Here is a 27053-nt window from a genome sequence, read left to right as displayed (position 1 = left end):
AGAATATCAATACATGCTGGCAAAGGGTGTGTGCATGTATCTGTGTGAGTGTGGGAGACAGAGCATGGGGAAAAGAGAAAAAAGGAGAAAGAGAGAGAGCGAGAAAGAGAGTGGCTGGACCATTAGAGTGCAAATGCAGAGACATTCCTCCAATAAAATACTGTCTTCTGAGAATCGCAGTGCAGAAGAGATGGTTATGATTTAACAAAAGAATTGTCTCAAATGTTGCCTGGTGCTAACACTGTTCTTAATAATATGAAAAGATTTTGCCAGGAAGAAGGATAAAATTATCAATAGCATTAAAAAAAGAAAATAGGCACATGATGGTTTTCTTTAGAGCACACCACGGAAATTTTCAGAAAAATGCCTCATTCTCTGAAATTCCCCAACCAGGCAAGGTTATTGTAAATGGTAGGTAGGAAAAGCAGAGTGTGGCAATAAAGGGGTTAATCTGCAGAGCACAGAGCCATCTGGCTGAGCTGGTTTGTTATAATCGAGCAGATTATGTTCACGGGACTCAGAGTTTAAGGCTCCTCTCTCATAGAGCAACTCTGCACAGCCCAAGCAGACCAACTTTGGGACTTTGAATGAACATATTTACATCCACCTTTCTCTTCATGTCGACTTTTCTGGAAACATTCATACGGATGCCATGGTTACTCCTACCACGGTAAGGGAAATTTGACGTTTTCTAATAGGGTCCTAAGAGGGTGAGGAGGGGAGGGGGAGGAGAGGGGTTCTTTAAAGAAGTATAATGGGGATGGGGGGTTGTTGTAAGCAGTAGATCTGTCCCAAATGTTGCTGTCTTTCCCACTGTGCCTCCTCCTTCCCCCACCCCTGCTGCCCCATAGCTTTCTTTAGTCCTGAGGTTCCTCTCTCCTCATGCTCTACAGGCTGTTTTTCAGGTCCCTGGCAGGGAAACAGCAAAGGAGAAATATGAGGTGAGAAAGGAATCTGATTTAAGAGGCAAAAGCAAAGAGACTCTTGGTTGTATTTTAAGAGGGAAACCAGCAACTTCAGATATAACAAAAGGGATTGCAAATCTGGAGCAGGGATTGCGAGACCCAACCTCAGCTTAAGTAGCATGCTTGCCCTAAGGGAAAGTTAGAGCCCATGACAATTGAAGTCCAAATTACCAGTTACTAGACCTTGCATGTCTCAGGTAACTAACTGCACTGGTGGTTTTTTTTGTGCCAGACACTGGAAACCCTATTCATGACCTTTGAATCAATCCCCATTTTCCTCAAACACAAACACTAAATTCTCTGGAAGCAGCTGGAGATCAAAAGATCCTCTGCACATCTGTGTCTAAGTGAAAAAGATACATTCACTTCGTGGTAGGAAGGCAGGAAAACTATTCTTACGCTGCAATTTCCAAGGTTTGCTAACTGCCTTCTAGGAATGCAGCACACGACTAATCAACACAGACACACATATAGAGGAAAATAGAAAGCTGTTTCTCATCTAAACAGCTGAAATGCAGCTTAAAGCGTCAGTTACTGGCGAGTCCTTATGGAGACACCAAACTGCTATTAGCCAAGAAGGGGAAAAGTCCTTGAATGGTTTAGATAGTTTTCTGATCAGTTCTTAATCCTTCATTAAAATAAACGGGAAAGCTCTGTGTTGGTCCTATCTCTTGAACTATAAATATACAGTATCCGGAGAGATGGATATTTTGGATTGAATAGGGCTGCTATGCGCACATTCTCTGATTCCTATGTTGCAAAACCAGTTATTTAGAGAAGAGTGTGTAGGGGGGAGGTGTTTTTTTTTTCCTTTTAAAATAGACAGGGATGTGTGCTATATGGCCCAGTTGGTTGTTAAGAGCTACAATACAACCTCTGAGAAAGCACTGGGCTCTTTGCTGCTAGGCTTTTGTGATTTGTTATATGAGGAGTGCAAATGGTATGTAAAGTTTGGCTTTACATTGTGCCTTCAGGAAAATACCCAGACATATAGGAGAGATACTCTCAGGAACAGAAATACCTGACCTGTGTAAGCGTGCAAGTAGAGGAGTGGTGGAAGAAACACCTATAAATAAGACGTCAGAAAAAGGAAGATCTAATAATAATTTAAAAAGCTTTTTTTTTGCTTTGTGGCAAGACAGACAAAAGCAGCAGAGAATGAAAGCGAGTTCGGCATGGTTCCAACTGCTTGTAGTAAAAAGACTGGTCGCAGATACACGTCAGTACCAGAAGCTCTGTGTGTGAGCATGGTAGGGGGAGGGAAGCTAGGTATGATTGCAGATGGACAAGCCCAAGTATGTGGAGAAGAGGTACCATGTACTGGTGGGGCCAGGATGGGAGTGCTTTGTGTAGGAGGGTGTGATATGTTAAAGTATGGGATACACGTAGATTTTGTTTGTTTTTTTTCCCCCCAGGAAAGGAAGAATTAAATGATACATACAAAGACAGATATAAGGAATTTGGAGGGAAGGTGCTACATGCTGAAAATAAACTGCTTTGTATCAAATGCTGTATATTTGGGTATTAAGGGTAGGTAAGCAGTGAAAATGTGGTCAGCATAAAAGGAGCAATGCAGCAGGGCAACTGGAAAAAGAGGATCTTTGTGAGTGGAAAGAAGTTTAGAAGTTCAGAAGGAGAAGTAACACATAGGAGGTATGGGGAAAAGGTGCAGACTGGAGGCTAGTGAGGATAGAGATAAGGACATACAAGGTTGCTAGGGTCTGTAAAGGGGAGTTAGTGTATGCAGTGGAAATGAGGGGAGATGGGTGAAAGCACAGGGCACAAAGGGTGTTTGGAGTAGGAAGAAAAATGTGAGCTATTGTATATTTGGAGAAAGGTATGGAAAATAATCAGATACATGATGCTTGTGTGGGGTCTAAAGGAGGTCCTCTAACTGTCAAGAACTAGATAAGAGCAGGTATTTGCAAGGAAGGTGTTAGTGTATGGAAGGGAAGGTTTGTGTGGTGGTGGAACACATGCCAAGGAGAGGAATAGGGAGGAAAAAATGAGCAGGATGTGAACTGAATGTGTGGTGTTGGGGAAAGTGTACAGGGAGTCATAAAGGTATATGAGGAGGTAGTAGCTGGGAGAAACTTCAGAGGAAGATGGAAGCCTGCTAGAGTCCTGTAGGTATTTGGTACCTTCTTGTGAGGGAGAGGCAGAACTGAGGAAAAAGCTGTGTAAAGGTGCTGTAAGGAAATGCAAGATAATGAGCACTATGTGGTCAGGGTGAACTGCGGCAGGTATATAAAAATGTGGTAGGTCTTGAGAAATATGAGAATGGGGGAAAACAAGACATCTGAAGGGCATGTGGACAAAATTAAGGCTGGATTTTGTGTAAAGATGCCTGGGAAAAATGTGATTTACAGAAGATATGGGGCAAGAGAGCACAGGGTGAAGGAAATTTAGAGTTGTGCATGGCTTTGCAGGCAAACAGAGAAAATAGTTCAGAAGGGCAGGAGTGGCTTGGCCAGTAGAAAGAAGGGATGCCTCTTTCTGGGTAGTTGGTATAGTACTAAGGAAGAAGAGGCAATATGGTACCAGGGCAGCAGCTGAGGAAAACAATGGGAAGTAAGGAATAGAGTAAGGTGTGGGTGTGGATGTCACAACACACAGACAAATAAAAAAAGGTGTTTCTTCTGTTATGAGAATTGAGATGTAAGCCAAGGAGTTTGTGGTAGGTACTAAGTAAAACAGAAAGAGAATGGTACAGATGTGCTAGCTGAATAATGAGTAAAGATAAAAAGTAGTGGGAGGAAAAGGAATGAGAAGGATAACTACCTGGAGGGCTTTTTAAGACACACAGTTGTACTGGAGTCAAAAGTAAAGTGTGCAGTGTAAGGGGAGGTAAATGGAGTTAGGAGCTGTAGCTCATGAAGTGAAGTGAATGGGAGTGATAGTTAGGTTATGAGAGGGGAGGAACTCAACATGGGTTGATACATGATGGTGTGTGAGCAAGGAAGGTATATGCCAGTTGTGCTTGTAAGGTCTGTGGAAGGGAAGGTGAAAGAAATGAAAAGTCATGGCTAATAAGACAGCGTTGTGCACACAGCAGGATCAAAGTAAATGAAGGAAGTGCAGGCAAGGATTACTGACTGGGGTGTGGGGCTTGTGAGAATGAAAGTAGCTTATGGGGGAGGGAAGAGTGATGAAGGGTGGAAAAAGTGAATAAGGGTATAACCCATCTGTGGTGATCTGCCTCCTAGTTTAAGGGAGGTGCCTACAACTGCAAGAGGCCATGTGCATGCAAGTGTACATGGAAGCAAGAGAGTAGGTTGTGAGTTAACTGCACATAGGAGGCATAGGTAAATGCATAGAGTCAGTGAAGACAGGTACATGGATGTATGAGTTGCAGTTGTCTGTGAGTGGGCTGGGTTAAGGACAGGTCTGTCTGGTGGGCATCGTGCTTACATGATTGGCAGAGTTGCAGAGGGAGGCATGTGTCAAGAATGCTACAGCCAGGTTGCAGGAAGAAGCTGAAATCAAGGAGGTGTGCATAAGAATATGGTGGTGGTTGTAAGGGCCGTACATCTGTGTGGAAGTTACAAATATGCATGGAGGAAGCTGTACTGATGTATAAAATGGCTATTAGAGGCCAACTGGACAATTATGTAACCACTGCATTTGTGGCACAACTCTCTGTGCTGAAAAAGGTTATGCAAGCACAAGAGAGATGAATTTCGTGACTGTTAAGAAGCAACATTTGTGTTGAGAAGGAGGGTAGGGAAAGATGACTAACTGGGAAAATGGTTTGGTGTGTGGGTAGAGAAAGGATGGAACATGTGCTGGATGTGTTTGTCTTCTGTGTGGTGTGTACAACAGTGCATACTTTAAAGATTTTGCAGATTTTTTTCTGAGGAACTACAGAATAGTCCTAAGAAAACCCCATCATGGCTAGCTTCATTTGGAGGCACACCAGTGCACCTTATTTTTACAGTTTACAGGGCTACTGGGCAGTTAACAGGGCTACTGGCTGAGCAGCAGCTAGGTTAAAGAATGCATAGGAAGCAATGATGTCAGTCAAAGGCAACATGAAAGTACCAGCTTTCTCCATGGCTTGAAGTAGTACTGGAATAATATGCAGCTGGTTGAAGGCAGGAAACAGAGGATACATCTTGGGTGTGAGAGAGAAACACTAAGGATGTTTTTGCCTTCAAAACACTCTTATATATTGACAACATCTGTTCTCAAATTGTCCAGTTGGCCTAGAGCCTTGGTGTCTTTTTAAGCACTGTCCTACACTAGGTAAAGAAATGCTCATTTCCATCCACAGCTAATCACAAGATTGTGACTAATCCTGTAAGACTTGCACTAGTCTGATACAATCCGGTCACACACAACCTCTCAGCTTGAACACTGCAAGCCTTTGGGCCCAGACCTTACGTAGCATCAGTTGCATAAAAGTTAATGGGCCCATTTTTCATCGCAGTAAAATACTTAGGTAATAGAGAGGTCATGCTTGCCCAGCCACAGCCTATGTGAGGAACCTGTTGTCCTACTTCATGCACTAATTTACCACTGCAGAGAATCACATTCAAGATGTTGAGGCAGCTAATTTTTCCACCCAGTGCTTGGAACTACTTGTAGCTAGCAGAAAGCCTCTTTTCCCCTGATGTTGGCTTCCTTCCATGGCAGGTTGCAGTCACTGGGACAGTGAAGCTCTTGTCCATGAGGGGGAGACGCATGACTGCAGCACGCGGGTCCAGCCTCTGGTATTCAGCAGCCCACTGCCCCCAGCTCAGCCCAGATCAATGCCCTCGCCTTCAACGGCTGTGCTGTTTCCTCGGTATTTAATTGCATAGAAAACAAAAAGCAAACAGTGGCATCAACCTGCCAGCTGGCTAGAAAAAGAGAAATGAATTGATGGATACAATTAGTGCTGGATGGTTGCAGGAAGGGGGATCAAAGCATTACTGTCTGAGCCATGTTCAAACATCAAGAATATGGAGTATTTGTGTCAGTGCAAAGTCCTTTGTAGTCCTGACACAGCTAGTGAAATCTGTCTGCAAAGGTTGGAGCATCTGGGTGTCTCTGGGGATGCTTGCTGGTGCTGGGGTATGTGCATTCCTCCCTTTGACAATTTGGGGTGGACAGTGGAAACAAGAAGCATGTGGGTAGGGATGACAAAGGTAGATGGCAGCTGTTTCTGTGTGGGAGGTGTGTACATCTGTCAGTGGGGGGTGTGGGGATAGGCTGGTTTCTGAGGGGACAGATGGGAAGTGTGTGTAAGGAGAGGAGTGGTAAGGGTGGATACAGAAAAGCTTCAAGTCTGTGAAGTGTTAGAGGGAATATACAGAGTGAGCCTCTAGGGGAAGAGGACTTCAAGATTGTACCTTCTTGGGAATTAAAAAAACATACCATCCATCCAGGTAGAAGTCTCCTTCAAATAGTACAAGCAGTCTGGTGCATAAGCAAGATAAGCAAGGTGGCCAGGAGCCCCGTGCCCTTTTAGAGAAGGAGGAATTTGGGAAGAAGGGAACAAGAGTGTTCTCTTCTCTCTGTTATCTTTCTCTTTCTCTCTCCCCTACCTCACGCACCTTCCCTACACAGGCACAAAAGGGGCCTTTTGCAGTCTGGCTTCTCCTATGTTTTTGAAAGTGTGGAAATGTGTGATGAAAATGTGTGTAAATGAGGACATTAATGTGTTGGGGCAGGGTAGGTGTCTCTACTTGTTGAAATTAAGTTGATTGGTAGTCATCCGGAGCTTAGGAAAGTAATCTGTTGATTGCATTTCAATGCACACAGAGGAGACAGCAGTTAATTCCACATTTCCATCAGGCAGTGCAGGACAACAAGAGTGCATGACTGATTGTCTTTGTGCCGGTATTTTAGAGGGAGTCACCACCTGCTTAGCCATGTAAATATACAGCTTGCATAAAACAAGTACCATTTATGTTATCTGTTACAAACTTGTACTGGTGTGGACCTTGGGATGAAAAGGTTCTTAAAAGATTGCATCCTACTGAGCAAGATTTGTGACACTCTTCAAACATTTTCTGTGCTTCAGCTATGTGCATTGCCTGTAGAAGAACAGCAATAAATAACATTTATTGCTCAGATGGTCATTTGCACCCTCCAGCAATAAATTCCTCCATTTTGGGTTTGCCCCTACTATAGCTTTTACAGGTTTTATCTTACATTAGCTGAGTTTGCATGTGAGAAAAAGTTGATTTAGTTAATTCAGAAATATTTATTTCTAGGCTATGCCCTACAATAACTCACCCAGATTTGCAGGAAGTCTAAATCAATATCTTCAGTTAACTGACATTTAACTAAAGAATTACAGAAGGAAAGTACACTGTGTTCTGCATGAATTCCTAAAGGCTCGTCTACACTTGGGAGTGTATTCAGGTTGTGAATGTGAAATTAAAACCCAGCAGCTGCTTCTGAATAACTCTGTGGTTAGACAAGCTCTAAGATAGCATCCTCTCCTGTGGCATGAGGATGAACAAGCACACCCACAAGATGAAAGCAACCTTTGTTCTGTTGAAATTTGATGGATTTAGAAGGTTTTTAGTTTCTGTTCCAAATCAAAATCAGATATTATGGTTTTCAACTACGGAATATAGACCTCAGAAGTCCACCAGAGACATTTAGACAATTTTACTAGTATACTATCTTTGAGGTATACTTGTAGTACCACTAGATGCTGAGATCTGTGATGAGCTTGGCATCAGAGATACAGGGATAATGATAAAACTGATGCCTCAGGAGAATAAAATAGATACTGTGTAGTCATCTGAGTCAAAAAAAAAAGTTCCTTCAATGTGAAGGCTACAGCAGAAATATCTAAGAAATGCTTTGGAAGAACGTGGAAACATTCATGCCTGTCTGTGTCCTCCCTCTATCATTCCCCAGACTTCCCTATCCCATCCTAGCATGTAAATGGTATGCATAAAACCAAACTTTAAGGTAGCAGCAAAAATAACATAGAATGACACCATTTTAGCAAAAGACCAACTTTATCCTGCTCTAGATTGATAACGAAAGCAGAAAGCATAGTTATTAAGAGGTACATATTTCATGTGCTGGGGTCTTTCGTGGATTTGTACATGCAAAGTTAGAAGAGATCTTTTCAGTTCATTGTTTTGAGCTCCTGTAGTAAGTGCAAAGCTATTTCTTTCACTCATTTCTCAAAGAGTTTGCACAGACATATTTTAAGTGACTAACTTTTGAAATGGATGATGCCGATGCTTCAGTAATTTAATAAATCTCCATGTAAGGATAGTTTTTCCCTGGTGTTTATTGATATTTGCATGTTTTCCCACTTAGATCCTCTCAGACCCTGAGCAACTCTTCTCCCTTATTGTTATTAACTAAATATGCAGGAACTGGACTACTTAAATAGTTGATACAAGCTATCTGTCTTCATTTAACTACATTCTTTGCCTTACAGAGTGCGTTTGATTTTTTTTTCTTTAAGCCTTTCTTCGATTTTTTTTAATCATGTCTGGTTCAGTTTTCTGATTTCCCTCAGTTTCATCCACATCATTGTGGTACCGCAGTGCCCAAGACTAAAGGTGATCCAAAAGCAGGCAACCTCTGCCAACTCTTTGTCTGATTACGTATTGCATTTGCACTTGCCATCCGTAATTATACTGTTTTTTTTTTTTTTTGCATTCTCTGTTTCTCTCTTCTCTTTCTCTCTTCCTTTACCTCAATAAATAAATAAAAACCTCAATATCATATTTTATAATAAATCCACCACAATAAATTACTGTTTAAATGTAGCTAGTCTAGCTAATTTCCAATATTACTCTTTTCCAGCTTCCTCCTTGCCATTTAATATTGGTGCTTTGAGCTGATTTTTCCCAAACTTATTATCTTGCTCTTTTCTAGTCTGAGTCTCTTATCTTATCTTGTCTATTTTTCTAACCATTCTCCATCCCTCTATATAGCAACATTTTTTTCTATTCTTTCTAACCATTTGCAGCACATTCCTTCTCTGCTGTTCTAATTCCAGACAGGTTTACTTCATAATGCTTTCAGATTGCTCACTGCTGAAAAGGGTGGTAGATCACCAGACACTACCCCAGCCTTGATAGTCACCAGTGCCCTATTTTTCCAGCTTACATCCAGTTTTGAGTCTATGTTTGTTTTGCAGAGTAGATGGGAGATGTGCATGTGTGGGACTTGCGTGGGACTTGTGTGGGAGTGAGTGCATGCATATGCGTACATGCAAACAGGAGAGGAGGAATCAACGTGTGAGCGTGCCATGAGATCATTGCATCCATTCCATTACTCTGTACTCCTGTTTCTGGCCTTCCTAGTGTTCTCCTTGACCTCCCTTTAGGTTGTATAACACTACCATCATAATGTCTTATTGCTGCATTGGCCAGCTTATTGCCCCCTTGGAATTTTTCTCCAAACTTTTGCCTGCTTTCTCGTCAGAGATTCAGAGATCTCATCATCACGTTTGCAGTGCTGAGTAACTCCATCTCAGCTCTGACACTCAGGGAAACTGTAGTGGCTCACGTGCCAGTTTCCCTCAGAAATGGTCCCACCTAGGCCTTCCTGAACATGACTGAGAGCCCCCACCATTCACCCCACCTGCTTGCCCTCCACCTTTAACTCTGTTAACAAAGCACCAATTTCTTTTGTAACACTGGGAAACAACCTGACCTACACTTATGGAAGTGACTAGTAACGGCAAATAGTTTATACTTTAATTTTGCCTGTTTTAAGAAGGGAAATTCATTTAATTCTCCCAATGGCTATTTTTCTTTGGGGAGGTGGGTTAAGGTGTGGTTCAGAGCCTGGAAGTTTAAAGGCTTCTTGTTCTTTAGACATCCAATAAGACAGGTCAGTGCCTCCAGAAAGCGGCACAAAATCTGTTAAGTTGCAAACCTAAAGCTGGCTGTGTGAGGACTCTCTTACATTTACATTTAACTATATCTTACCAAGATTTTGACCATTCAGCTAGGGATGTGATTGGAGAATCTGATGACCATTTTGTTGCACTTAAAGAGGTTCTGTCTTGAAAAGAAGTTAGGTGTATTCCTGAAAAGAGTAATTATTAACTGTTAGAGCCCACTTGAAGGAATAATACTGTGCTGAGAAAATTACAGGAGTTAGATTTCATATCAGTTGAATACTTGTTATTCATGTTTCTCTTTTAATCAACTTCAGTTGACTTCTGAACCCTCAAGATTTTGGACAAAATAAACATCTTTTTCAAAAAATTGAAGAAAGGAAATTTTCATTTCATGAGGAATGAATGCAAAGTAAAGCTCTTAGGCAAGTGAGAACTTCAGTGTCACTAAAACATCTCTTTTGCACAGGGAATACCTAGCAGCACTTTGGGAAAGATGCAAAGTTGAAAGCAGCTGTAGTTAAAAACTCTTTGATGTTAATATAGATGAGGACTATCATATTTTGCAACCTGATGGTCCTAAGCTCCAGGAAACAGAATTGTCAAAAATAGAGCTGACTTCTATATTTGAAGTTAGCTGGAGTTTTAGTATGGATAGTAATAGAAGCATAATTAATCCTATACTAAGAGGACCTGAAAGTCCTACAAAATAGATTTTTATAAATATTAATGGCCTTGTGAATAAGAATGTGAATACTTATACTTCACAAGTCTGTGTGTTAAAAAACAGTCACTCTTTCTTCTCAGGCATATTCGATGAGTACCAGCATCTGCCAAATGCATCGCACAATTCTTTGAGAGACCTGCATGGTACTTGCATATAAAGCAGGCCACATAAATAAAGGACATCAGGAGTTGTTCTCTGGCCTGAGGTCTTGTGGTGCAGTGTGTCTTAGCCAAATGAGACCATCTCAAATTCTCCTGCCTCCCAGAACAGGTGGCAATATCCTATTTGCCTACTGGGAACTATCTATGCCCTGTGTTTCTCCCCAGACTTTTTGGAAGAACCACCAGAGTGCATGGGCCAAAACTTAGCAAGGGAGCATGCTAACATCAGGTTTGTGCTTGGCACCATATCCTAGCCCTCCTTTATTTACTAGTGTAGGTGTCACCTGAAAGTCAGCCCTGGCAAGACCATATACTGATTATAATGGCAATGTGTGTGAAGAAGGTAGAAAAAGCCAAGATGAAGTGGTGTTGGTCTGGCTGCTTCTGTTAACAGGTGTGATTTGCAACAGACAATTTCACTTAGTGAAAATCTTTTGGAGAGAGATGGCAAGTATCTTACCATATCGGAACTCTCTTAGGAAGCATTGCCTTTGTGTTTCTTTCTTCCTGACAGAGCTCTATATATACTTAAAAAACATGTTGGATCCATTTGTTAATACAAAAGCTATTCATTAAGCTATCTGGAGAGAAACATTTATTTTTCTGCTGAGAAGTTGAATTTTCTGTATTCAAAGTGTCGTTTTAAGTTGGAAGCACTCAAAACCAAGGTTTAATTTTTTGTTCTGAAGAGTAACAATTGCAGGCTCTGAGATAAGCAAAACAAACTTTAGTACTACTACAAGTTGATGAACCATTCCATAAGAAAAACTCTAAAACCAACAAGAAAACCTTCAAGAGTTAAATTTTGTCTTGGGAAGCCAAAGCTGCTTTTCACATCTGCTAGGACAGGGAGCAGTCTCCCTTAAAAGAGTTTGCATTCTGAGGAAAGAGATTTTTGTCTTTGAAGTCCAGTGGTATTTTCTTATTTTTCTAATTTTCCGCCCTTTCTCTTCTAGAATTTTTATTTCCTGTCTATTTTGCTCACCCTCCATTTATTCTCATTTGTCTCATTCCTTTGAAATTAAAGCTGATAACTTTTCCATGTTTGCCATCCTTTGAACCATCATTAAGCAAATCCGATTGGTTTATTTGTTCTTTGGAGAGTTCATTTCTTTGGCTTAACCTTTTTTTATGTTTCTGGTATGGATTGTGCCTTCACTGGCTCAGTTCTGATTATGCAGGACTGACACCAGCACATCCACTAAACTCAGCACATTTATTCCTGATTTACACCAACATTGCAGAAGCAGGAGGTCCCAGCTGAGCAAATGCTGAAATTCATCTGACCACAGGCCAAATTCGGAGCTCAGCTGCACCCAGGCAATCCCACTAAAATCAGTGAGATTGTAATCAGACCTTACATTTGACTCCCAGTGTTTACTTTTCAAAACCGTGGAGGTACTTCCAAAGTTTTGGAGTAAATTGAATCACAGAAATTGGAGAGAGCAAGAGAATATGCCTGTATTAGGTGACTGGTATACTTAATTGGAAAAATTGAAGAAAACTCATTTCTTTGCCAGTTCTTCAGAAACAAACCATTCTCCTGATACTGTCCAATTTCAGCTAAGTCCCTTTGGACACAAAAGCAAGTGAAAAAAACGTGGCAGGTTTCCTGCTTGCTCAAAACCTCAGTCTTTGTTGACCTGTATATTGAACGGCTAGAGAAAACAGTCCACCATAATCTGGAAAATTGATACTTGCAGGGATAAAACCAAAAAAGTCTATCAAGCTGGAACAACTCAGAACATGACACTGTCCCCTCACAGGAGGCTGTGAAAGTTGCTGGGGATGCAAGGTCAAGTGGGGATTACTCACAATTGGAAAATTAAAGTCAACAAAATCCATCTCCTAATGAAGTCTAATATCTTCTCATATGGCCTGTGTTCCTAAGAGCCCAGCTGGTCAGGTAGCATATTGTTCAAAGCTCTATCAAATCTAATTTTCAATTCATCAAGTAACTGGGCTTCCATCACTCCAGTAAAAATTTTCACAATGATGTCTTTAGAGTAGAGTTTTGATTTAATTTTTTTCATTAATTAATTTCTAGAGAAATTTTTTGGTGATGATGCTCCTTGTGGGAGAAGTGAAAGTAGAGAAGAGCATCACTGATGAAAATTTAATCCTTAGAATTAACAGAAATGTATTAATATGTAAGCTGTTCTTGGAGAACAGCTCTTTTTCAAGAGAAAGGCTTAGCAACATTTCCCAAAGACAGCTGCGGTATGCCTGTAGCCTGGCAGCAGTCTGGAACAGAAATTCCCAAAGTAACTTCATACAAGCTGGCATGCCTACACAATGCATGCAGAGTCTCAAGGAGACTGTGATCCTCGAACCCCTCCCCATATTTCCGTACCAGAGCCTTCCTTCAGACAGTTGCATAAGTTTAATTATTTTATTTTTTATTCATAAATGGATCCTTAAAGACTTAGTTATTCTAATTGCTCTGTGAATTTTCTCCAGATTAGTTGCCATTTTTGTTGGTAACTCAGGCCCTCTTCTAGACTTCACAGCAGCATCTAAAATGACTTTTTGGTTACCTGGAAGGTTTCTATTGGTGGATTTGGGTTTTTTCTTTGTCTTCTCCCATTCATCGCTTTCCACCATCCCTCTGCTGAATTTACTTGAAAAGTTAATTTCTAATTCCAGAGATAACTAGCATACAGAGGCCTAATTCTGACCTCACTTACATAGGAGAAGCCTAATGGACCACCAAGGAGTTCTTCCTGGGTCATCAAAAATTTATACCAGAATGAAGACCTGAGAGCTCTACACACAAACTATTGCAAATAATCCAGGGAGATGAGGTTGGTTACTTCTGTGAAAAATCTTTTATGAATGCAGAAAGAAAATCTAGACTAGTGAAATTTCATCTGAAATTCTGCTGTGACCTGTCTACTGCTAGATGGCATCAAGTACTATCTAATCGCAAGTCTGATGGCACTCTTTTTTTCCTTTTTTTTTCTTTTTGTTTACTCCTTTTGCAAGTATGTGCTGATGTGATGACTCTGACTCTTTCCATGTTTTCATCCATGGATTTCATCCAGCTGAATTATGTCAGGCAACACCTGAAAAATGAAACCAGGCATTTTACCTTTGATCTAAGGCAAATAATCGTAAGTGCCATTACTAGCCTTCCACAGGGATGTGGTCCAGAATACAAGGCTTGAAAAGAAGCTCAAAGATCCTTCTAAAAGTCATCAAATGTTTTATCAATCTCATTTTTTCTCCCTTTTTCTTATTGAAAAGGAACAGATGGAAACAGAGGTAAATTCTGCCATCTGGAAAGACTGGAAGATTAGTATGGAAAGACCTAGATGTCAAGCTTGTTCAGCTGCTAGCCCATCTTTGCCAAACACCAAAATCAAAACTTGGTCTCAACAAGGGCTGAATGAAGCTAAAAATAAATGATTTTGGAAAGCCTTTTCTCAGCATCTTATCATTTAATTGTTCAGCTCACTGTCTTGAAAACTAAGCAGTCCTACACAGAAAGTCAAAATAATTCATTTGAAGTTTAACCACTTATATCATGGGAAGTTCTCTCTCTGCCTTGGTCTTTCCTACACTACATTTATCATTGCACTTTGGATTGTAGTTGGAGTACATTAGCTATGTCATAATTTTTAATATAATGCTAATTAAATTTTTAATGGGTAATTTGGATGTTGTTGTTATCCCAAATTTTAATGAAAATCTGGCACCTATAAGTCTTCTTTTAAGTGGGAAATTGGAAGCCAAAAATTCTTTCTTAGCTTTGCTCTGTCCCTGGATGGTGTCTGATGAACTAGCTCTACTGTTTTATATTTTGAAAACTGAGATTCTTTCTCTTTTTCCTTTCCCTTTTGTGGCAAATGCTGAAGTAACTTTTATGTCTCTGCAGGCATATCTTTGTTCAGATATGACCAGATAGAAGTAAGAAACTACTTAGGAAGAAACTATTTTCTGTGCCCACATTTTGCCATTCCATTTACAAATATGCTGTTTCTTCATATGCTCTGCGTGTGTGTGTGTGTGTGTGTGTGTGTGTGTTTGTGTTTGTGTATGTTTGTGTCTGCATGTCTGTGTGTCTGTGTCTGTGTGTGTGTATGTGTATGCTGACTGTACACAGAACAACATTATAGATCTCATGACCTTTATCTGAGTAGATTTTCTGTTTCCTCTTTACATGGCAATTAAAAGAATTCACAATACTTTTGTTTTTAATCTTAAGATTACATAAGCAGGTACCTTGTTCTAAACTTTCTACTTAATGACATTTCAGCAAGTAACATTTCCCTTGGATATTAGTGAAACTGGTAATACAAAGCCAACACATTTTTTCCCCAGAATACTCAAATAAACACTATTCTGAGTTCTGGGAAGTCACTATTATTGTCTCTTGTGCTGTGAATTCCATTTCTTTAAACTTGTTTTGTTTGTGTTTTTATCTTCCTACAGCTACATTCCCTTGAGGTAAAGACACTGCAGTTCTATCTCCACTTGTCTGTACCTACTTCTCTGTAAAAAATTCAGTCCGGTATCTCTTATCTTAAATTTTAAGGATAGCCTTGCAATGAAATACCATCAATTATATAATACTCCTAGAAATCTATTCAAATGATTTCCTGCCATTTCAAGTTTCACTTTAACTTGTGCACAAAAGCACAACTTGTAAGTCACAAAGGTTTAATTTGGATTCAAGGTAATGTTCCAGCTCCCAAATATAGAAAGCTATTTAACAGTTGCAGTCAGTTCCTTAGTTTCTTGGTAAATACCCTCAGTTCTTTTATCACTTCCTTTTGCAGAATGATTTGGCTTCATGGTTGCAAAACAATTCTTTCTAAAAGCTGGAGCTACATCAGCCAGTACTTTCTCCCATATATTATGCAATCCTTTGTGCTTCTTTTACAAGTTGACTCTGATTGCGTTTTGTCAATTTTTGCTTGTAGTCCTCAATTTTCTCTTGTCATTTCATGTTCCTACAGATTTGTGGGTTTTTAACACAGATAGTTGTGGCCTTCTCCTGTTTTCCCTCCAAAACAATTTTTTCTTTTTTTTTTCCCCCTAAGTATGCATTAGGATCTTATAATAGCCTTCTTTCTCAATTTGACATCTCTATGCCCTATCACTGCCTGACCTGATAGGGTTGACAAGCTCCTCTAAAATTACTTCTTTGACTCAAAACTCTCAAATATGTTTTATAAAAAAGATTTTTCCCCCTTTTTACTTATGCCTATGAAGGTGATAAACTTTCAATATTTTCCTTCTTTCTTTATCACAATCTGGTAAGTGCCTTGCTCTTCCTCTCTTAATACCATGGTATTAAGCAACTATAGTTGCTTAACTATAGTTGCTCTGACCAAGCAATATTGAAAGACATAGTTATTGTTGCTCATGCTCTTTTTCAATAGCATTCCTTTGTGAAAATACAAAATTCTTGCTTGAATCTCTCAGGCTTCATTTAGGGAAAAGTTAGGCTATTATTTGAGGACTTTTGGTGCCTCTGTTTTCTCATTCATCATCTTCTTTCTGTTCTTGAGATTCTACATATACTCTGGTACAATGCCTTGGTGCCTTGATGGTCGTTATAGACATCTCAGAATGAAAAAGGAATTAAGGAAAAAGGGATCTCTGCCTCCCTGTCAGACTGCTCACAGAAATTGACACTGGCTTTTGTTGTTTCCAATCAGAATTTCCTAATCTACTTAGAGGCCATTGTGGGATGCATAGAAAAGGAATGGCTGCATCAGACTTCCAGACTACATTTTAATTGTACACCATGTCATGTTGCTATCGCAGCACTTTGGTCTGAGCAGCAATAATAAACTGGCCATTGGAGATGTCATCCTTTAGGGGGCTCAGCCCACAAGAAAGAATCATGTCTGTGAATCAAATTCCTATGACAGAATGTTGTACGCAGAAAATAACTGTGTAATTTGTTACTGAATTTAGGGAAATCAAAATATACTGTGTTTGTTAGGGTATAATTAAGGAAATATTTCATTTGATACAAATCACATGGAATGAAATGTTTGCTGTTAGTATGTAAGGTTTAATAATGAAAATGAGAAAAATGTTGACAAATCAGAAACTTCCAGCCTGACCTATTTCTGGTCTTGTCGATTGCACCTGGCTACCAAACCTTACTCTTTTAGAATTAGTGCGATTTGATTTGAGAGAAACAGGCAAAACCAAACCATATTGCTGCAAATATAGTCTCTGCTGTATATGGCTGTATTCATGGAGGAGTCAAGTTCTTATCAAAACCAGAACCCTCTACTCATCTCCTTTGAATATCACCTATGCTGCTTTCTTTGGTGATGGGGGAAAGAAAACAGAGGGGAAGAAAACTTCCCCTCTCCCAAACATTGTTCTTGCATGGAGGAACTCTGTAAATCCCACTGGCATCAGCAGTATCACCAGTGTGTTGTCTTACCATATTCAGAATGTATGTAGACAGTCTAGTGGTAAAAATACCAATGGCTGGTCTACATTAACGTTTCCCTCATTGCTGGCACTGCTGGAATCACTTCCCTTCTCCTCTGCTGCCTCCTAGGCTTCTTCTGTGCTGAATTTAGCTTCTTTCTGATAGATTTAACTGCCTCTAGAATCACTAAGGCCATTTTAGTATAAAGAGAAAGAAGAAAACCAAAGCAGATGTCCGCCAGTTTCAACACTTAAAAATACTTCCAATTAAATTTTAAACCATTAACTGTAAGAGGTGTTTTTTGTTTTGTTTTTTTGTTTTTTGGAGGAGAAAAATGATTTTTTGAGGGGAAGGACTATGAACATTGTCATCAGATGAATGTTTCATATTGACAGCACATTGGAGAGACACCACAATTCCTATCATAAATCTTAAGGATACAGTTCTAAGAATGAATATAAGAAACTCTTTTACAATTCCTCTTTCACTGAATGTGTGTTCCTAATTATTTCTTTCACCTATTTATAACCTCCTTTATTTCCTGGAAAAATCAAATTTTAAAGAGAGAACCTCCTGGTTTTTGTAAGGGTAATTACAATCACGCTTTTTAGCAGATGCATTTCCTACAGCTACTTCCATCTTTGTTAGCTTCTCAGCCATTTCCACATTTCTGTTTATGTTCCTAATTTCATATTTCATCTAATAATGGGAGAAGGTGAAAGAGTTTATGCATGCAGATGCCTCCTCAGTTAGAAGGGAAAGAGACCTGCTAGGTTTCAAACTCGGTGGCCAGCTACAACATATGAACAAGAAGTAGGGCTTGCACATTAAGAAAGCAAGCTGCAAAATTTAGCAAAAACAAGGCTGGCAAAGAAACACTCTTTGCAAAATAATACTAAATAATTATAGGGAAAAACACTTCACGGGAGCACAGGCCTAAACCGTATTCCTCCTCTGAGCACCCTCTTGCACTCTGCAATATCTCCAGCTTCTTCCTAGTCACCTGCTTTCACCTCCCTATCCCTTAAGCACCCACATAGTATCTAACCTCTTTTCCATGTCCTCTGACTACGAGCAAGGCAAACAACAGCATGTGCTTTAGCTGTTTCAGAGTTCTGAATATGCTAATGGAGAGGTTAAAAGCTTGCAATGTTTTGCTTGGTATGAGACCTCACTGGAGTGTCTTCTTCCACAGATTATCATTAAACTTTCAGGAATTTAGTATTTTTGAGAATGTTGCACCTCCAGCAGATTTGGTTAATAGGGTTCTGCCAATTCAGAGATTATTGGGAGGGCTCAGAAAGTAGTGTGATCATACAATTTTGTTTCCATAGTAAACCAGGCTAAAAAGGCACGGTTGGTGTGCATAAGGGGAATTGCTGGGTAGAACAATACCTTTATCGCTAAGGAGTATTTCTGGAGTGTTTGGGGAACATTTTATATGTCCCACAAAACTTTTTTATGTATATTTTGTGACGACACAAAATTTTTAACAGTTATTTAGGAGCATCTGGTAGTCAGTCAGGACTGTCTTTGAGTTGGGAGTATTTAAAAAAACAGTGATCTTTTCACTCTTTTTTTGTTTTGTAATGTTTTCTTGCCCCAAATAATTTTAAAAAATGGCTTTATCCTATAGTTCACAAACGGGGCCAGCCGGATCTCCAGTTTCAGTTTTTTCAGTCCGCATAGTACTGGGAGGACTTGATCACAGCCTAGACCAGAAGCTTTAGTGCTGGCAGCCCAGGTCACATTCAGTGCCTATGTAGACCCAGTGTATTCAACTTGGTTCACAGTGGTTCTGGGCATCCTCCCAGGTCCTGATGCTGGAGAAGAAATCTCCTTGTGCTATGGTGGATGACTTAGTGATTGCATCAGTGGTTTCAGAGGGACCAGCCATCCCTGGGAATCGTGGTCCTGCTACTGGAGAGAAGCGGGACCAAAGCTTTCAGGCTCTTTCCTTCACAGCAAGTAGGAACGTGCTCTCACACACAACCATAAATTGATAAGTTCCTTTTATCACATGGCTGTAGAAGGAAGTGTATATGAAAATGCAACCCTTTCCCCTTGATAGGGAAAAACGCTTTTTATTGTCACGTGTATGCATTCCAAAGAAGGAGGCATTACCTCAAAAGACAGGTGCACATTATACTGTGTTGTATTGTGAGATCACATCATAGGACTGTATTTGCCAAACAAAGGCTCAGCTAGGTATCCCGCAGAACTGGATGACAGTCATCAAGCCATGGATTGGAAATGGAGCAGATAGTTAGGGCTGGCCATAGGAGAAACTCCAAATTCTTTAAAAAGAATTGAATCAGTTTGTTCTCCTCTTTTTAAATCCCCAAATTCTATTAGTATTACCTTGTGGGGATATATATTTTCAACTTAAACCCTTGTGTTAGAGATATTTTGAGGTGGAATTTGGTGAGAATTTATCTAGCAATGGTCAGGCAATGTCATATCCATTCAAAAGCATTCAGGACTGAAACAGTTTAAGTAAATACTTTAAGGAAGATTACATGAAGTCTTATTCCTAACGCATTGCTAAAACCAAGGTACTACTCAATGTTTTAACAACCTTCCTTTGTTCTTTATTGTTTTTTTAATCCTATAGTTATTTCTAAAAATAAGCAATGGGTTTTATGTAACACAGTTTTCTATTATTCATTCATTCATTCTGATTTCTATTACTCTTTGGGACAGATTAATTTATTTCCATTATATTTTTTCATTAAGTTGTTTTATGCTCAGATCTTGGGGTAAATTTCCTAGTGTTTTCGGTTGGACTCATTTTATCTGTCATGTGTCAGTTGCAAAGCTCTCTCTGGCCTCTGTCTCCAAAGCTCCACACATTAATTTTTGCTGATCCTTTGACACTTCCCCATTTTGCTTTTTAGATATAGAAAATCCATTTATGTTGCCTTCTGTAGTCTGGGATGATACATCTACTAAAAAAAAGAATTTTAACAAATACAGGAAATTTTGGACTTTGAGCCCAGAATAGTTATTGCAAATTTGTAAAAATGAGTATCTGCACGGGAACTTCCTCGGAGTGGACTGTTTGTAGGGAAGGGATGGGGCAAACCCACTCCATGTGTGAGCAATGCATCTATCAATGCAGCCTGATACTTGAACAGCAGGAATATAGCCAAAGCAAGGGTAGCGTGAGCAGGGCTCTCACTTCAGAGAGGCACCAAATGGGAAGCACACTAGAGCTGTTGCTCTTCTCCAAGAGAAGGGCCAACAAGTCTCTGGTATGCAGCAAGTAGGAGTCTTCACTGGCAGCAGCTGGAAAGCGCCCAACGGAGAGGGAAGGGAGGGCGGAGGGGTGCCAAAACCAGCTCTGGAGTGTCTTGCTGTGACTCTGATCCAGTGCTTAAAACAAGTTGTCCAGGAATGAGTTCCAGCTCAGAAAAACCGTCACTTGTTGGAGATTATCTGGCATGCCTGTCTGAATAACAAATACACTGTGGTGGGGGCAGGGATGTCATAATCCATTTATAACCAGTTCTCAAAGGCTGAAACTCACCCCTTACAGTGAGCCAGTGATGGGCACATCCACCACATTTATCCCACTTAAGCTCTATTATTCTGAGGACTTAGCTGGAGCCCAGCCTCCTTACTAGTCTTCTAACAGGGTGAGTTTCAGCCAGGAAGAAGGAGAAAAAATCATTGAATACATTCCTTTTTAGGACTTGTTTAGTTCTCCTCATCTTAATGTTCTGCATTGATTCAATTAGATCTGGGCCATGTGCAGCGGTTCCAGCACCATCCAAATCTGTGCAACTACCCACCAAATGTGGCTTGGTATCCATAGTTTGGCAGTTCTGTGTAGGTCGTCTGCCAAAAAGAGACAGAGCCTTATCAGAAGGAGACAGGAAATTCTCAAGCAAATTTGGAGGTGCCTTTTGAGTTAGGAGTGTTGACAGGCATAGATCCCCTCTGTCTGGCAGCTATCAATTCTTCCCCTTGCAGTCACAGAGTAGATCCAAATGTCTTCAATTTTGGCTGGAGGAGGAGGTGTGTTCAAGATACAGTTCCCCAGAGTCAAATCTAGCTCTGCATTTCTGGTCGTGACTTAGATCCAAAAGTACAAGGAGCATATTTCCTTATTCCAGAAATTTCAGAGCAGCATCTGCTGCTCATGAAGGATTTTGACCCAAGATGGTAGAAATTTCAAAAAATAACTGGCAAGATTGTGACTTTGTCAAATCAGAATATAAACTGAGCTCTCATCTATACTTTATCCACATCCAAAATACTGCCTAGGAAGTATTAGAGATGATGCTGAAAGTTAGCAGGCTGTTTTCCTCCTGAAGTATCTGTGCTGTTTTCATCTTTTTCCTATCCATGCATCACTTGGCTTGCCAGATAACTAAGTAGCTCTGATCAACTTTAATCGTGAGGATACTCGTGTCTTTGTGTTAATATCTTGTATGATTGCTTCAGCACCACACAATACATTCAGACACTAGTAGGAATATGAACAGATAGAAGGTGAAAAGCAGTTTTTCTTAAAGTGGAAAACTTACTCAATTTGCCAACTAAATTATTCTGTCCCTATTGGCAGTTTCAGTTATTCCCACAGACTTGGCTCATAAATATTGGATGGTTGCCTAGCTGGGAAATTGCATTTCCATTTTCAACACCTGCTACGTGCTAGACTAGGGCTAACTAGCTTTCTGTAATGATGGGCTACTCACTACTAGAATTGTTACACATGACTGTTAAAAATATGGTTAGTTTTCATCCCAGTTTTACTTTTCCTGAAAGATAACTTCAGTTTATTGATAATTTTGAAGTGTCGTTGGGATTCCTACTCAATTTTTGTTGTTCTTTCAATGTAACCACAGTCACATCTATGTCATGCAGACATAAAAGTTTTTACACTGTTTTTTATAAACCCAAGTTAGGATTTGCTTGGCCAGTATCTCCCTCTACACCCACTCCTCCACAGTGTGTTTATTAATGGCTATTTTCTATACAAGCAGTTGCATTTCCATGATGTTCTATGTGTATAAGCTGTGGAGAATTCAGCAGTTCTACTGAGGTGTTATGTAAACAGAGGACATTTTTGATAATTGTAATTATATGTGGTGGCACACACAATTATTTATGGAAGCTCTGAAACCAGCATTATATATTGTTTGCTAAATCTCAATACTTATTTCAGTAAGACAAATTCAGGGCTAAGTCTATTCTGTGTCAGGCTGGCAAACCTGCATTTCTGCCCATACACAATGTGGGTTCAGAAACAGTACAGTATCTCGGGCCTTTCTTATACCAAGACAGTTAAATATGAAAATGCTGAGCTATATCCCACCAGCCTTGTCAGAATACACTGAAGCCCAGTGTTCCCTAAGTACTCTGTCCCTTAAGTATATTCTTCTCAGCCTCCTACTTACCTTAAACCTCAGGGCAGCACAGGGGCCTTTGCATTTGTTAATACAAATGCAGTTTGTAACCACAAAATTAAGCTTTGTATTCTAGACCTCACTTTCATTCACTGCAAGGCATATCCTCTCACTTTTTTTTTCTTCTCCCTATTTTTTACTTCCCAGTGAGTTTACACAGACAATGAATTCAGAAGTAGACATTTTTCATAATGTGAAACAACACATCACAGCATCTCTGTGCAAGTTGTGTCATCTATTAACATAAATTTGCAAACACATACTCATACATGAGATACACTTCTCTCTCCTTCTGTAGTAGCCCTAGCATTCTCAAAAGGAAAAAGATCCCATCAAGGAAATCATATAGACTCATAAATGGACATGGAAAGAATACCATTCCCTTGCTCCCATATTATTCCTTGTAAGTAAGCATCTGTTTGTCCACCCTGTTCTCAGTGACCTCCAGTGATGAGAAATTTACACATTTCTCAAGCAATCTGTTCCAGTGCTGCAGCATCCCTAACTGTTAGAAAGAGATCCTGTGCCTGTTCTAATCCTGATCCTTAAACCAAGCCAGTCTAACCCTACTGCAGTGTCATGGAAGAGGGTCAAAAATCTGTTGTAGCAATTTGAGCTCATCATCACTGTGGGAAACCTACATGGCAAGATCTATAACAAATGAACTATGGCTTTTCTCATATAAAATAGCATGTCAATGCCATATACAAATGTCACTAAACTATAAAGCAAGAAGATTGGATACAGGCTGCTAGTTGCAATCTCACTGGGATTCCTTTTCATAGACAGTCAAGGACAAATTCAGTTGCCTGAATGTCTAGAGTCATCTGAGATGCCTGAGATAGCCACACAAAGCTAGTATATATGACCCAGCCTATCGAAGACCCATGCTGTTCGGGAGCAGCATGCCTTATTGGAGGCTGTGCAGAATCCCCTTGGGCATCTCAAATGGCAGCAGACGCCAATGTGTGGGCACCTGAAGCAAGTCCTTAGCTCCCCATGACAATTACAAGGCAAATGGTCTTTACTATACTGTCTGCTGTGTTGATGGGCTTTCTGAAAACATCTACACTGGCTATCAGGTTTTCTTGGCTCATGTCTTATCATTTTCCTTGTGAAACAGCCACTTAGAAACACAGGCATAAATACAAGCCCTAGCCTGTAGCCAACCTACATTAGTAGCAGGATTTCAGTAGGAAGATAAGTTTACTGGGCAGATCACTAGTATCTCTCCTGTATATTATGATCTCTTTTATTCTCAATTGTGATGTTCAGCATAATTTTCAGGTGCATATTTGAGCTGCTTCTCCATTTCTTAATGCTTCTTTAGCATTAGCATCCTCAGCACTGTGCAAAGCCTCACCCATTAGTTCTCATAGTTGCATCATGTAAGCAGGACTCCTCATCCATATGGTACAACTGTGGAAAATAGAGACACAGAGTTAAAATTACTGAAGAGCACAGCAACAGAAGATTCCTGAATTCAGTGGATTTGCTGCTGCAGCCTTCAAGAAGTATGGGTCTAGCTTATAGCTAGCTGTAGAATAAAGATGAAAATGCAATTTCCTGCCTCCCAAATGGATTGAAATACACCTTGGAATGCACAGGACTAGGAGAGTACACAAATGGCGGGAGTCATCTCAGTGGAGGTTGAGTGGCATATACATTTTACTGTGGCCCACTCCATGGGAACACATTTTTCTGCTGTGTTCATTCCTCCAGACTATGCTAAAGGTTATCACTATTCTAGTTTTTACGCTAGTTTCAAACATTTACCCATTAATCAGCAGAGATATGGGACTGAACATTTCCTTGGAACTTCTGTATATTTATTGTCTTGCATGACATGCTTTTATATTATCACTGGATGTTGATAAGAACAAACAAGAAGAAAATATTTAACAGACCCAAACAAGCACTATACTTACCACTTGATTTATAAGTTTAAAATGGAGTCCAAATGCTAGTGCTGGGAGCCTTGTAAACTGGATATGCAGTAATATGTTCTGCACCACCACTAAAAAATGAAAAATTAAACATTACTTCCATTTGCTTAAGTTACAATGAATTTCTTAAATGGCTTATGAATTACTAAGATGTGTTTTCATGACAAACTAAAAATAAAACAAAATAAATAATGAAAAAACACCTACAAGAAAAATCAAGTGTGTCCACTTCACAAGAATTTTCAAGTCAGAGATCAGCATGTGCTTATGCCATCTCAATGGAGTCCCGTCCAAGACAAGACAAAAAAAAGCATTGCAGGGTACACAGAAGCAAATGAGTTCAGTGGGAAAGTCTCTTGCATGTCAGTCCTGGAAGGAAAAGGAGATGATTTCCATTTTCAGTCATCTCCAAAATAATCACTTGGGAACATTTCAGAAGGTCAGATCAAGTGGTCTCAGTAGGAGAGGAAAGAAATAGGAATACTTTCCAGTGTCAGACTTCACTACATGACAGGTAAAACTGGGGTATTTTATGACAGGTAAAACTGGGGTATTTTATGCAGAATGGGGGTAAGGGGAAGGAAAGGGAGTTTTCATATAAAAGGAGAGCATAAACATAGAAAAGTTTCCTTCAGAAAAAGCAAAACAAAGAAAAAGAAATTGAATTTTTTTCACAGTCTTATAAAGTGAAAACCCCATATCCACACTCAAAAGGAAGATAATGGAAAGGTTCCTTCATGGACTTCAGTGAATTTGGGAGTTATATTAAACTTTTAGTGCCAGCAGAGAAGCTTATGGATCGGCTGCTGACATTTGGCTAGAAGGGGATCCGATTCTGTTCGCCTTGTTCCATGAATAACCCCAGCAGTTAATCATACACCTGTGGGGTCATTACCCTACATGGCCTGTGCCATGGAAAAACCTAGGCAGGCTTTGCAGTGGTGAGAGTTCTTGTTCCTCTCTCCCCTTCATAATCATTGTGAAGAGAGAAGCAGAGATACAAAGCAAGATACCACTGTTAAGGCAATGGTGATAGATATCAGGAGGGAGAACAAGAAACGCTAGCTGGTGAAGTTATGGTGCTTGGGGAGATACAAAGTATTGCTGAGATGGAGTGTTTACAGAAAAAAATCCCACAGCTCATATTTGTATTATATATTTATAAATTCCTGGAACTCAATTTTATAGGATTTTTGATTAATGGCTGTGCTGCAGTTCAGCTCCAAGCCTGTTGAACTTAGTGTAGCAGAACTGAGCAAGAGATGCACTAGCCAAATATGAACACTACTACTGGACTATGTTTTAAAGATGGTTTGTTGCTTAAAGGCATTGCTGCGGGGCTCTGCTTATTGTACAAGTATAGCTCAAATCTAAAGGAGGGCCTCCCAGAAGCCTTCTTAAAATCAGTCAGAGGTGTTTTTGACTCAGATACCTACATGGCAGATGAGATAAAGAACATGGAAAAATGCTGTGCTTTCCCCATCACTTTTACATTAAAATAGGTGCAGCTTCTGTTGATGTATGCATTCTCCTAATTATGTATTTATGTCACTTCAGTCACAGTATCTTCTAGGATCATGGCCAAATGCTCAATTTTGTTATGCGGGTGTTGTATGCCAAGTGTTCCCACGCTGCGGTATTTGAGATTAGTGCTGTTTCTCTCACACTTCAAAGAAGACATCTGTGATTATGGCTGGCAAATGCTGACTTAATTGTTGACTGTCATAATAATATAGTAAAAGCAGTCTCGTTCTGTTGAGGTGGGAGTCACTTCATTAAATACAGTCTTTATGGCTATTACGATTTGTGAGGTGAAACTCGAAGCCTGTAATCCAGTGCCAACTGGAGTCAATGGAAGGCAGTGTAAAAAATAAATAAAAATAAAAATGAGAAAACTGAAGATGCAGACATGGAGAGAAAGTCCCACAGTTCCTTGGGTTGTCATCTTCCCAAGCAATGCAGCCTTCAGCTGTAAGATGGACGCAATGGAAAATCATTTTAGAAGGTGCAAACTCTCTCCAGTCCCAGAGCTGATATGTGAGAACAAGATCACTGGAAAAATTCACCCTCCCTGTCACAGTCACTTCTTATAAAAAATAAAACATCAATAATCACTGTTAATAATACAAATCTGTAGAAAGCACCAGTAACATTTATACTCCCTGTCAAAGAGGAGGAATTAAGGCAACTAAATCTGTTTCATCTCTGTTCTAACCTCTCTAAACTTCTAACATATGCATAGTCTGAAGATGAAGCTACATGTGAAATTTGGAAACAGTCAAACTCCCTTGCTTAAAAGAAGCAAACAGTCTCTTCTTTCATACACGATGCTACAATATAAAAAGCCCACCCCACACACACACATGGAGGAAATCCTGGAAAACTGAATTTGCAAGTAAAAAATTATACTTAAGAATTGCTTCTAAGAAAGATTTTCTTTGTTGGTAGTTTGACTTTGTATTTTTTAAAACAACAAACAGTTGCAATGATGCTAGTTTATTAAATAGCCCCAGTCCAAAAAGTGAAGAAGTATAAAGTTGCTGAAATTCATTTAATTACACGTCTGCAACATAATGACCTTGACAGCAAGACAAAGCTTAGTCTGTTTTTAACGAAAATGTTACT

At 39.8% G+C, this 27053-nt stretch overlaps 1 protein-coding gene across 1 annotated transcript in view; it reads left to right on the top strand.

Moving 5' to 3' along the window:
- The first annotated feature begins 479 nt into the window (after positions 1 to 479).
- NTF3 (neurotrophin 3) overlaps positions 480 to 27053 on the top strand; it is a 52203-nt gene continuing 25629 nt past the window's right edge. The window contains exon 1 of the mRNA XM_026113193.2: positions 480 to 670. Within this exon, the coding sequence (XP_025968978.2) occupies positions 653 to 670 (18 nt within the window). The 5' untranslated portion in view covers positions 480 to 652. The remainder of the gene's footprint in view (positions 671 to 27053) is intronic.

Source organism: Dromaius novaehollandiae, chromosome 1 (genome assembly GCF_036370855.1).
Source record: "Dromaius novaehollandiae isolate bDroNov1 chromosome 1, bDroNov1.hap1, whole genome shotgun sequence".
Taxonomy (NCBI): Eukaryota; Metazoa; Chordata; class Aves; order Casuariiformes; family Dromaiidae; genus Dromaius; species Dromaius novaehollandiae.
This window is presented reverse-complemented; position numbering and strand designations above follow the sequence as displayed.